Here is a 13,774-nt window from a genome sequence, read left to right on the forward strand (position 1 = left end):
GTGATTAGATATGATACTGAAGTATTTTACATTGCCACATATTGGTCATCTAAATGCATAAGAAAGTTTCTTCTATTTTTAAACATGTATTGAAGTCCAGCTTTTAGAGTTGAATGTTAAATTCAAAGTAGTAATTGTTCCTGTACTGCTGACATTCATTCTTTACCATCTTTTTGCCCTAACAACTGTATTTTATGTATTAATGTTTATGTGAGAAGGCCTTTCAAGAAGAATTCATGGTCCAGTATTCTTGAATGAATTCTGTCAGCCCACATTAAAATTTTCAAGTGCCCTTAAGGAAATCTCTGTATAGATTCATTAGTTTAAAAATTAGTGTTCTAAAAAGTTTATAAAACATGACAAATTGAGTTCTGAAATCTGTTACTGACAAATGTTGAAATCTTAAAAAGAAAAGATTTTTGGCAAGTTGAATGAAGTACTACAAACATCTTTATTTTAAATAATTGTATAGGTTAAGGTAGCTGAGTGAGACACTAGTTCTGACCTAGTTTGTTATAGTTAAGCTAGTAGAAACCAAATTGTCTTTGTAGTCAAAGTACTGGCTCCGGGCAGTGCAGATTTAAGGTTTAAAAAGATTAACTTTTTGCAAATCTAAGCCGATACATATTATGATACATTTAAAAAAAATTTAAGTGAATACTGTTCTCAGTATTACCACAAAAATGCATGTGAATTACTATGCTGCTTTGCAGTGGATTTACAGGCTCCTGACTCTAAACCTCATTCTAAATTATTTTAGATTTCACTGCTTACTTGTAGGAGTACAGTAATTTTTTAACTAACACAGAAACATTATGCATTATTCTAGGTACCAGTGGTTTTAATTGGCACTTCAAAAAAAAGTTGGCGCACACAGTGCCTGGTGGAAGAGGTTGCCTTGTTTTGTTCAGTAGCGACACCTTACGGTGACTAACGTCTGTATTGTTGACTCTAGCAGGGTAATTGGCTAAGAGGGGTAGTGGCTCAACTTGACTTGATGTGACTATGGAAATGGGTACTCCAAAAATGAGCATCCACGATCCCATCTTGAGATGACATAAGGGAAGGAGGAGATAGGATAGGCAGGAAGTGAAAATCCCTTGTCTAAGTCAACGTTACAAACTCTAATTGCTCTTCATGCAGTATGAGAGCAGCTCAACTGGCAGCTCTTAAAGTTGTCTCTCCTGACTGGCAGAGCTGAGCAAATACTGGGAAGATATTTCCCTATCAATCTTGTTCTCCTTGATGACTTTGCATCTGTACAGCCACAGTGTAGGAGTTGAGTCTGCTCACGTGGCTGGCCCTGAATCTTTTTGTGCAGTACTGGCATTTAGCAGGTATGTGCATAATATCCCTCATGACCAATATTCTGTTCAATCAGGTAGTAAATGCCTGCTTTCTACCATCCCTCCAATTCTTTCTAACCACCAGCCAGTGCAGTGGGGTTACCTTACTCCCTCTCCTTTTGTGTGGGAAAGTTTTAGCTTTTTCTTCTTTGTATCTTGTTACAAACCTTCTAATTCAGTTATAGGATTAGTACAGGGAAAGTTATGTTGACAATTTTCTTGACTTTTTCCCCCTCTTGTTATCTGACTAAGATATATTGGGGGCTTTGTCAGTCGTGGTGGAGGCAGAGAAAAAGGTAGGGTTCGGTTTCCCTTGCAAAACATCAATTGGGTGTTTGCATGGCTAATGATTTTGAGTGCTTTCTGAGAAGGTGCTCCCTAGGGGAAGTGCTCTTTGTGAAGTCATCTCTCCCAAATCTGGGCAGGAGATAGAGGCAATAGAGTTGTGTTTCCTAATTACAGGAGAACATGTAAGCCCAGGAGAAACTGATATGAGAGGGTGCCTCCTGGACCAAGTAGTTGCAATTTGAAGCCTTCCTTGGCACTGAAATTAGGATCCATTGTTAAAGGAAGCCCTAAACAAACAATCCATCTAGATGTAGTATGCATTGGTAAAGGACATAAGACTTTCAGATTGTGCCAGAAACCAGCCTTGTCTTAACATGGATTCTTGAAACCTTGACCCTTTGAGACACTTTCTGAAGGATCCAGCACATGACTCTGGTCAGGCCTCAAGGCAGCCAGCTTCCTTGGATTCAAGGTGAGGGCGGGAGAGATTCTGAAAAAGGAGAGACCTTCCTTCCTGCTGAGGTGATTGGATCACTCCTCAGCATCAGGACAGCTTTTGAATAAGTCATAACAGCAAGAGTACTTCTCCCATATGGACTTTGAGGAGAGGGATATCTTAGTATTCTGATCCATGTTTGGTTCTTAACTCCATTTTCCTTCTGAGTTCCACCATGTCAGTACTGGTAGTTTTCTTGCTGGAACAAGAATATAACTAGGGTACAAACCTTCATATCTTCAGCATGCTGCATCTGCTTATGATTGTCTTTTTATAGATCCATCCCCTCTAATGTTTTTCTATTGCTGTGACACAATATTAGAAGCATTTCAAATTTGCTATGGTTTGTAAAACATTTCAATAAGTATTTGCAGGTTTAAGCTTTTAAAGAATGTAATTTTTTGTTAATGACAAGCTTTCTAATATGAGTAATGGAAACAATAGAGGAAATGCCACTAAACTTCTTTCTGGTTGACCCTATTCCATTATTTCTCTGCAGGCTATACCTCATCAATTCTCCAGTGGTAAGAGCAGAAAACTTGCGGTTTAAGGAGGAGGGAGTAAGAGACGTGCTGAAGGATGTCTTCTTGCCCTGGTACAATGCATATCGCTTTCTCATTCAAAATATTGTGATCCTGCAACATAAGGTATGAAGCTTTGAGACACTGAAAAGGCAAAGGCTAGTTTGTACATTTGGAACTTTTTCTTCATGGATTATGTTATGTTAATGACATACCCCTTGCCACAAAGCTAACTCCACCCCCTTAGTCTCCATTTGTTCTCAGTACCTCCTCTTGCTCAGCTCCTTAGGTCTGAAGCATAGTTTCCTGACCCTGGCCACCATGATTCCATCCTGTGCTCCAAGATCATGATCCAAAGTCCACTGAAGTCAATGGGAGTCATTTGCATTGACTTCCACTGGTTTTGGATCAGGCCCAAAATACTATACATGCTAATTTTCCCTTCTAAGCAGCTATGAGAGCACACGTGTATATCAAGGAAATAGAAGGTATGGAGGAAGGATAAGGAGAAAAAATTAGGTTAATTCTCCAGTTCCATGCATCAGCAACTGCAGTTAACTTATTGCTATAGCTCAGTGGTTGTCAACCAGGGGTACAAGTACCTCGGGGGGTACGCAGAGGTCTTCCAGAGGGTACATCAACTCATCTAGATACTGATGTAGTTTAAAGGCAGCAACTGCCACAAATCCACCCTCACCTTCTTGAGTTCCAAGGCTTGTTTTGTTCATAGCTCACAACTAGGTAATAGGAAGGGAGGGTTTGAGGCTTTGACCCTCTTCTCTTGCTGACCTTTGATTTAAGTTCAGAGTGATAATTTCTCAGAGCTTTAAAAGCACTTTTGATAGTATATGTACCAAAATCATCAATCAAGTCACCAATATATCATGAATAAATTACATTTTATTTAATCCAGAGGATTAGACTACAGTAAATCAGTAACAGTGCATAAAGAAATTTATCATTCCTGAAAAATGACTCTCTTGCTATCTACGCTAACTGCATTCACTGTAGATTTGCATAAAAATGTTAGTAGTCAAGAATACTTGATACTAGACGTTCATGAATCACATTAGCAATAGCAAGAGGACAGCATCGTATATAACCTATACTGAGTCTTTGTAAAATAGTTACTAAGGCAAAGAATTGAAGTCAGGGAAGAAGGAGACAAATTTATCTGCAATAGGTCTTTGAATGTAATCTGTAAATGTCAAGACCTAGTGAAAGACACTGCCTAAGTGATATGGGTTTTGAACACTTCCTATTAATCCACAAGAAAGATCAAAATTTCTCTGTCCAGCAACACTATTAGATTTTGTCAAATGTTGCAATTTTTATACATGTGGTCTTTGGGATACTTTGAAAGCAATTTCTTTCTTTCTACAAAGTTATAATAGGTTAATAGACTTGTTAGTGCAGACATTTTGAATAGGACATTGGAAACTAAGCAAAAAGTTCAGACCTTGTGTAGTAGCCATTTAATCACATCAGATGGCTGCCATTTGAAGTGAGAAAGGCAGCTGACTTCAATAAATAGTTATAGAAATTGCTTTACCTTTTTAATAATTACCTTGCAAGGAACATTTGGTAACCACCTTCTAATTAGTGAGCCTTTTCTGAGGATCCTGTTCAACCTTCATAAGAAATTTCTCATGTTGCCCTAAAAACTTTATTTTTTTGCCTGTGACCATTGAATTGGCTGAAATGAGCTATACAGCCAACCATCTTGTGCTGTCATCCCATTAGATCTCACAAGATCAGCAGTTGGGGATCGGAGACCTAAGTGGAAAACCTGGATCCTTCAGCAAATAATTTTTTGATTCAGCAGATGTAATTTTTCTTTAGGAATCAGTAATGAAACAATGCCTCAGTATAGAATTAGAAGGTAATATGTTGTTGAAGGTATATTTGGGGTGAGACCTAATACAAAGGCTCTGTCCACTTGTTAATTTCATTATACTCCATATAAGAGAAAAATAATTAATCCCAGTCCCCTGGCTGAAATCTGGCAGTTACGTTCTGCCTCTTAAAATTGCCATTGCAGCAACAGTTTGGTAAATTATTGTTCACTTCCCCACCCTGAATTGTTGTGCAACATTAAGCAGCTGCCACTTTGCACCACAGAGGTGGTTGCACGAATAGAGGACAAAAAGATCCATGCATCGTTTCACTGTCTGGGCTCTCAGTGGAGCCCAGTCGAAAGAGGAACTCCTCAATTGAGGGAATGTCTACGCTACCGACTACCGTAGCTGGCCCACGCCAGTTTACTCAAGCTTGTGGGATTCAGGCGAAGGGGCTGTTTAATTGCAGTGTAGACATTTGGACTCTGGCGTCCCGAGCCTGAACTTCTACACCACAATTAAACAGCTCCTTAGCCCAAGTCAGCTGTTCCAGGCCAGCCATGGGTTTTTAATTGCAGTGTAGAGAGCCCTATGGGCAGGTGTGGGGTACTGACTTAAATCCTAATAGCATTTGCTCTCCAGCCTGCCTTAACAGCCTTGATATGTTATAAGGTGAGACTATGGCCACACAATATTGCTTTAAGTTTGCAAAAGAGACAGGGTGGGTGAGGTATTGAACCAGCCTCTGTTGGTGAGAGAGACGAGCTGTTGTGCTTACACAGAGCTTTTCTTCAGGTCTGGGAAACGTGTTCATTTGTGACACTCTGAATACAAGGTGGGAACAGATTGTTTAGTGTAAACAGCTAACACATATCTCAAGGGTCAGTGGCCCATTAAAACCTCAGCAGTCATAGGGGGAAAAGGAGGGGGGAAAAAAGACGGGAGCAGGGGAGTTAGTGGGTTATAGGTTGTTGTAATAAGCCATAAAATCCAGTGTCTCTCTTCAGCCCATGATTTTTAATGTCTAGCAAAGTTATGAATTTAAGCTCCAAGGCTTGTCTTGTGAAGATGTTGTTCAGGTTTTCTTTCAGGATGAGGATTGAGAGGTCAGATATAGAGTGATTGCCTTGTGAAAAGTGTTCACCCATAGGTGATAAGGTGTTTTTTGTCTTTTCATTTTTCTGAGGGAGTTCATTCGAGAGCATAGTGATTGTCTGGTTTCACCCACATAGTTGTTATTGGGGCATTTAGTGCACTGGATGAGGTACACCATGTTGTGATAAGCATATGTAGGATCCATGGATCTTGAAAGGTGTGTTTGGAAGGGGGGTGGGGGTGTTGATCATCACAGCAGTGGAGAGATGTCTGTAGGTTTTGCGTCTGGTGTTGCTTTGAGTTGGTGTATTCTGGTGTGTGAGGAGCTTGCTTCTGATGATGAGCTTGGTGAGGTTGGGTTGTTTGAAGGCCAGAAGAGACAGTTCAGGAAAGATTTCTTTCAGGTTGTGCTCCTTATTAAGTATGGGTTGTAATTGTTTGATGGGTTCTGATATGTGGTTGTAGGTGACAGCTAGTGGTGTGTGGTCAGAAGGGGTTTTATTTCTGTATTGAAGCAAGTTCTATTGGGCTATTTGTGTGGCCCATTCCATGTTCCATCGCTTCTCTGGTGGAGCATCCTTGTTTGGTGGTTTTAAGTATGTTTAGGTATACATCCTCGACTTTTTCCCCAGAGCACATTCTATGGTATCTGAGTGCCGAGCTGTAGATAATAGATTTATTGGTGTGTGTGGGGTGATTACTGGATTTGTGAAAGTAGGTGTGGTGATCCATGCGTTTCTTGTTTATAGTTGTCTGTGAGGTTCCATTTTAAGTTTGCAAAGCAGTTTCAGATCTTTTTGGATGGAAGATGCTGTATGTGAGATACTGTTTCTTTACTAACCTATTACAAGAAACCTTGTGACAAAGGCTATTTTCCTATCTAGAAGAAAGGTATTTCAAGGGCATTTGGAAAGAACCATTCTTGTTATTAGGAAGCCTATTGTAATTGCTTTTAACAAATAACAGAAGACTTCCTATTTCAAAACATATTTTCTAAACAAGATGCAACAAAAACACACGTCTTACCAATGTCGCCTCTTCTGTTAATTCTGTAGTTAGGTAAGAATGTTTTGAGATAGGATGTTGGACTTTTTGAGAAAACATTTAAACATTCATCACTTCAGTATTAATAGTGGTAGCTAATACACTAAATAATAGATGTGGAGTCCTACCAGAATGTAACACATTTCTTGTCCATTTTTTCATTGTCTTCAGACTAACCCCTCTCAAACTGGTGTGTGTATATGTGTGTTTGGTATTTTACCAGATTTTTCAAGAAAGGGTCACTATAGGGATGGCAGGACTTTAAGGAAACCAGTGCTGCAGGGAATGGTGGAGGGGATTCATTAGGGATTTCCACTAATCACACTTTAAAAGCTTCTTAAATAGAAGACAATATAGTGTTCTCCCTCCCTCCCTCCCTGAGAGAGCAAAGAGAATGGATAGTTTACCAACTTAGCTTGTGTACTTCTAACCTTTTCCCACCCTCTCTTTTGGAGTGTATTTTACATTAAAGTCCAGGGACAGTGGACAGTGCTGCCTCTCATGAAATGCAAAATATGTACAGCGATAACATGATGCCTACCTAAAATTTTTCCTACAGTTCCAGTTGGGTTGGCTATTCTTTCACCACCTACCTTTAACAGTTCTGTGGAGTTGCTGCGTGCTGTTGAACAATTTCTACATTTCAGAATTGCTGCATTATGTAAATCAGTTTATCTTGGGTCTTTCTGTTAATGTATCTCAAGAACAAATGTGTATCTGACACAGAATACTCTCCCTAACCGATATAAGGGAGAGCACGAACAGGAGGCTTATGTCAATTGATAACAAGTGGGCTTTTAAGAGGAAGGATGATTCAGTGATTAGAGCACTAGTTGAGAACATGGGAGACTTGGATTCATTTCTCTACTTCACCGCAAACTTCTTCTGTGATGTTGGGAAAGACCCTTAATCTCTCTGTGCCTCAGTCCCTCATTTGTAAAATGGGGCTAAAATAGCAGTGCCCTACCTCACAGGCATGTTGTGAGATAAATACATTAAAGGATTGTGAAGCACTTTGAGATTTACAGTTGATGAGAGAGGTATTATTTTGTGGAATTTAATGTGTGCGAGCATTGAAGTGTTGTATTACTATTCATTTTCCAATTAAATTTATAGGAAGATGAAAAGGAATTCCTTTACAATGAGAACACTATTAAGGAGAGCAACAACATCATGGATAAATGGATTCTTTCTTTCACACAGTCACTCATTCAGTTCTTCAAGGCTGAAATGGCAGGTATGTTTATCTTCTGCTTTTTGTTTGTTCAGAAAAAGACTTCATTTGAGTAATTGTCACTGACTAGTGGCTAGGGATGGGCTTGCACAAAGGATACATTTTATCCAGGGATTTTCTGATTTCAGGTCAAACTGCCTAAAAGAAAGGGTCAAAAAAAAAATCTTAAAACAGTAACACAGCGAAATGCGCAGCTACAGAATATTAATTTCATTGGCATATGTAATAATCTTGCTGTTATAAGAACTTAGTTCTGATGATACAGTGTTCTTCAGCCTGGAGTAACTTCTCCCAAAATGAAGTCTGTAAGATACCACGGTTTTTTAAGTACTCTCATTCATTTCACAATGTTTTTGTTGTCACCCATTGTAACTCTGAGCTCAGTAATATAGATTTATTGATTTTACTTGGTGCAATAGAACCTTTCAGAGAATTAGGGCAATTAACAAACCTATTATAAAACAGTAATGAAACTAGGACCAGTGACTGAAAGACAGTCTTAAACAAAAATGAGTTCCCCTCTTCCCCCTACCTCCCAAATTCAGAGTTGTGAAAATGGTGAAAGATAATATCAGCCAGATAAAATAATCTTGAGAAATAATTGTATTGTGTAAATTTCACCCCACATTGGGCAAATAGCACAATTTAATCCCCTGACGTTGTTTCTTGGGTCAGTAGTCCTTTTGGATATGTTGAGGAGAATGGAATTTTCTAGTTCCTCCTTAAATCACAGCACCATGTACATAGAGGTAGGACTCTGGGAGCGTCTGGTTAAAGATATGCTGTTTATCATTTTATGGCTTTTTTATATGAAATGTTTGTTTCATGCTGTCACATCTCTCCATGTGTTAATGTTATATTAGTGCGCCATTGAAATGTATGGGGAAGGTGTAGCAGTCCACTGAAGCAAATAGTCTGGTGCAGTCAACTACATACCCATGAGTTAAGACTCAGTGGGATTTAGACAGTAAAATTTGTGCACACATTGAATGGATGCCTGGAATAGGTTAGAGTTCTAAAGAGAAGAGTGTCGATAGAAAAATGTGGAGGAAGATATATCTTCTTATGCACCAGAGCTCTCCAGTTCTGGGGCGGGGGAAAATCTAACAAAGAATGAGAGAGTTCTTATCCTCCAGCTTTATAAAACAAGTGTGCATTTTGCTAAGCCGCAGCTAATTCTCACTTAAAAGCATAAGAAAAAGAAAGTCAAGGAGCTGCTCTACCGTAGCAATATATTGAAGTTAGAGGCTAATGTTTATTTTTCAGGGTAGATGAAAGTATGTTACATTCCCCTAATGAGTGTCACATCTCATACTGAGGTGAATGATAATGAATGTAACATTTTTACTTGTACTTCTGCATAAAACATCTGAATCTGTTTAGTTTTCAAATACATTATTCTACTGGTTTTTACCGGTTTTTACCAATTTTACCTTGTCATAATCTGCTGTACTTATCAAAAATTTAATATCAGCTTGGTTTGTTGATAAATTTTCACATTTATACTTATGATATATTAGACTGGATTAAAGAGGTGAGATTTCAAAAATAATGAACAAATAGACATGGTAGCATTTATAGATAAAGAGTGACTGGAACCAAACTTGATGTCTATCACAATGGTCACTCTTAGCAATAAATGCCATGTGACTTCATAGTTCCTGTGCTAAAGGCCTAACTACCTGGATAAGAAAAACAGAACACTGGGAAATCACAATCAAACCAATTGCAATAGAATCCTTGTGCTTAAAAAGCTGTCGTGAACATAAAAAGCTATTTTGTGTGTGTGTGTGAAACATTTTAAAAGGGCATGAAATGAAAAGATAATCCACTACAGTTTGGCTTTATTTCTTTTTTGGCAATTTCTGTATTCAGAGTGTAGCTAAATTTCATACCAGTTGGCCACCCACAATACAGTACCTACCTATAGTCCTAAAGGATCATTTAACCCCTTGATAACAGCTGAATCTATCCACATTATGTGCCCTTTATATCAATTTGGCCACTTAACCAGCTGTTTTGGTATCTGGTATTTAGGCTAAATTTGATTGTCCATATTTCGTGTCCCACTTAAATTGGGTGGGATTGGAGGAAAGGGAAGAGAATAAAAACACTCCAACTTTGGGGTGACTGGGGAATCTAGAAAGAGTTATGGAAAGTATGTAGGGTCAGAAGAGAGTGTGTGTGTGGTCCTTCTTGGGAGCATTCCTAGAGACCAGTTTAGAAGTGGTGTAGTTATAATGTAATTCTCCATGCTACAATAATATTGTGGTGGTTTCTTTTGGTTACTTATTTGACCATTTCTTTGTATTATTATTTAATTGAGTCCCTTGGACTCTTAACACACTGTTTTTTGGCAGAAGGTGTCCCTTCCACAATTTCCCAGTTAAGCAGTTTCAACACACTATTTCCTTAATCCTGCTACAGGGAATGTCTGTTATTCCCTCCCTCGTTTGACCCTTTAACAGAGAGCATTTTACAGTGCCTCTCCCCCTTTGACAGCTCACAGCCAGTTAACAACCTAAAAGGAGAGCCAGTTTACCAAGGGACTCTGTACTATATACCCTCGATACTCCATCGGTGTCACAGTCCAGAAGAGTTTTGGGGATAATCAGGGTTACCTCGTCAGAACCTTTCAACCTACTAATGGGTTGAATTGTCTACTAGTTCCTTCTGTCATTTACATAGAGACCTCTGGTTCTTTAGTGTGTGCGTTTAATATGTAGTACTATGCATTTAATAGCTAGCTGACACATTTTTGGTTGAAGCATAGTTAATATAGTCTGTATGTACAATTGATGCATACTTAATTGTTTTACTGTTTAGTTGGAATCACTGGAAGTCCCACTGCCCTGTAGTTCATGCTACATTATTTTAATTTACTGTAACAAGCAAGTGGTGAGTCAGTGGCTAAAAATAGGTTGCTTTTTAAAATCCAGAAGGTGAATTTGCTAGTATTCAGGGTAGCCTGGCAAGCCACAGCGATATGGCACTGCTCTTGACAGCAGCGTAAATGTCATGGACCGGCGTTAAACAATTGCAAAGCAAATAACAAAAAAGAGCTTATCCATCAAAAAGCCCAATTTCAAATGTTGTTTCCGTAGCTCAGATCCTAACATCTAATCCCTGTACTGTAGAATAGAATATTCCATTGGGTTCTGTCTGTTGCTCCTACAAAACCTACAGTGAATGGCTGTAGACTTCTCCAAGCTGGTGTAAGTGTTATAGAAAATAAGTAATTAACATGAGCATACTTTCAAATACAGTAGCATATATAATACAGAGAGAATTTCAGTTTTGTATTTATTGGATGTTGTTGATTTGTGTCGCAATCTAAACTCCTTCTTTAAGCATGCATTTTTTCCCCCCTTTTAACATGACACAGCTTCTATCCCTGCTCATTAGAGGTGCAGAACTGGAAGAATGGACAGGATGGCCACTATTTCAAACAAACAAACCCTAAGTTAGGTAGTTCTATGGGGGAACTTTAAACAGAATCTCTTTGCTATAACTGGCTTCCATTTATTAACATTAAATTGTAGCCACCAAAATAAAGTGTTTAGTACGTACATCTTAGCATTATTTATTTCTCCTATTAAGTCATTAAGGTTTTAAAACTAGCAGTCTTGAGTCAAATTTTCATATTCTTTGTGATTTACATTTTGTGATTTGTAGAGCACTTAGTACTTCAGTGAATGAAATATTTAATATCTGGACTGATAGTTGATAAGGCCATTTAAGGATGAAAGAAAAATTGAACTGGAAGTTGGGAGTGTAATAATTAATTCTTCATGTTTTAGTGAGATGAAATTTCCTATTTAGAAACAATGGCTTTTATCATAGTGCATTTGATGCCTTAATGTGCCTATGTGCAATATATAAGAGGATAAGTTTACAAGTCGATGTTTTTCATGCTGGTTAAACTGAGGAGAATAGTTCAATTACTTTTTTCCCTTCAGTCAGCTGAAAGTATGTTGTGGTATAACTGGAGATTCTAGATCAGTGGTTCCCAACCTATGGACCGGGGGCCAAAAGTGGCCTGCAGGGACTTTCCAAGTGACCAAACACTCCCCTCCCACTGGCTGCAGAAGACCCAGGCGGAATGCATTGCCATGCGTTGTCACCGGTGCAGTCTCCTTGCTACAGCCAAGGGGATGGGAGATCAGCGCTCCCCTCCTCCTGGCTGTAGCAGGGAGCATGGCAAAGCGCTCTGCTGTAGTTCCTAGACTCTGGTGTCCCTGCTGGAGCCAGAGGGAGGGGAGCATTGATCTCCCATTCCCCTGGCTGCAGAAGGGAGCCACTGCCTAGGGACCCAGGTGGAGTGCATGGGGCTACAGGATCTGTTGCAGCCAGGGGGATGGGAGATCAGTGAGGAAGGAGGCAGCCTCCTTGCTAAACTCCTTCTGTTTGGCTGCAGTGAGGGGACGGGGAGAGACTGGTGGCAGAGACTGGTGGCCCTTCAGGTTGTTACAATGATATCTGTGGCCCTCGAGCCAAAAAAGGTTGCGAATCACTGTACTAGAGTATTAAAAGTGGATGAAATGTAGTTTGAAAACAAACAAAATCTCACTGTAAAATACACAAACACTTTTTTGTCAAACTATTCTTGTTGTGCATCATAATTACTTTCCAAGTAGGGATAGTAGTGGAATCTCTCTGTAAAAACATAAAAACCTAAAAATAGTTTATTTCTTTTGCTTGGCACAGGACTCCAGAGTTTCCTTTTTAGGTTGAAATATCTAGTACTCAGTCTTTCAAAGATATTACTAGCTTGTGAAATGCATTTGTAAAAAGTGTGCTGAGGAAGTCTCAAAGGAAAGGTGTATAATTAAATAGCCATTTGATTAATAAAATAAACTCCAGAAGTAAAAGCAGCTCTTTATTTTTAACAAACTGTATGCAAGTTATTAATTTTTGTTTGTTTGTAAGGACTAGTTTATCTAATCTTTCTAGAAAACAATTTTTGTGTACTAAAAATTATTTGAGCAACTAAAGTCATGTTTCCCCCTGGTTGGACTTTGGTGTATGTGAGAACATGTTATTTGTTTTAGCAATTCTTCAGACATTTGAATTATACAGAACATAAGAAAATGGCCATGCCTAGCTTTTTATTTGTTTTTGAGACAAAATAAAATCTGTTTTCACGAATGACTTTACAGTTTTTAGGCTACTCTACTATTTAGCAGAACTGAACAAGAAACTGTCTTGGGAAAAAAAGTTAAATGAAAAAAAATTGCAAAACAAATAAAATGGTTCCTGAACTGGGTAATTACATCTCCATTCATGTTTCTCCTACAGTTTTAGGTGAATTTTTAAATACTCCTTTTGTTTCTTTTAGCAGTGTGTTCAAATTTAGGAATTGCCAAACCAGAGTAGATCAATGGTCCATTTTGTCCTGTACCCTCTTTCAGTATGCTTCCGATTAAGGCATAAAATGGCCGTAATGCACCTCTGTGCAGAACTTAGACTATGGGTGGCAATTTATTTCTGACCTCCAGCTGATGACATGCTTATGGCCTGAAGCATGAGAATTGATTACGCTTGTAATTTCACTTTTATGATATAGTTGAAGTGCAGATTCTAGTAATACTAGTGTGTCTAATCCCATTTTTTTAATCTTACTAAGATATTTGCTTCGGTAAAGTCCTGAGTGTTAAATTGCCAAGACTTTGTTATTGTATGAATCTTTAAGGGAAGAATTTGATGCAGAAGACAAGTGTTTTGTACAGTAACAAATTATTTTTCCTCCTAGCCTACAGACTATACACAGTAGTCCCTCGACTTGTTAAGTTTGTTGATGTACTGACCAACTGGTACGTCAGAATGAATCGCAGAAGGTTAAAGGTAGGTCACTATTTCTGTGGCTAACTTTTATGATAGATAGAGCCCAATGTTATTTAAATACGTTAACT

General features: G+C 38.6%; 1 protein-coding gene across 1 annotated transcript in view; it reads left to right on the top strand.

The window, feature by feature from the left end:
• Positions 1-13,774, top strand: part of IARS1 (isoleucyl-tRNA synthetase 1) — a 126,803-nt gene that overhangs the window by 75,125 nt on the left and 37,904 nt on the right. The window contains exons 19-21 of the mRNA XM_067568101.1: positions 2,630-2,777; positions 7,745-7,865; positions 13,615-13,706. Coding sequence (XP_067424202.1) covers positions 2,630-2,777; positions 7,745-7,865; positions 13,615-13,706 — 361 coding nt within the window. The remainder of the gene's footprint in view (positions 1-2,629; positions 2,778-7,744; positions 7,866-13,614; positions 13,707-13,774) is intronic.

This window comes from Emydura macquarii, unplaced genomic scaffold (genome assembly GCF_026122565.2).
Source record: "Emydura macquarii macquarii isolate MOO-44397 ecotype Brisbane River unplaced genomic scaffold, CSIRO-AGI_Emac_v2 contig_2846, whole genome shotgun sequence".
In the NCBI taxonomy this organism is placed as follows: domain Eukaryota; kingdom Metazoa; phylum Chordata; order Testudines; family Chelidae; genus Emydura; species Emydura macquarii.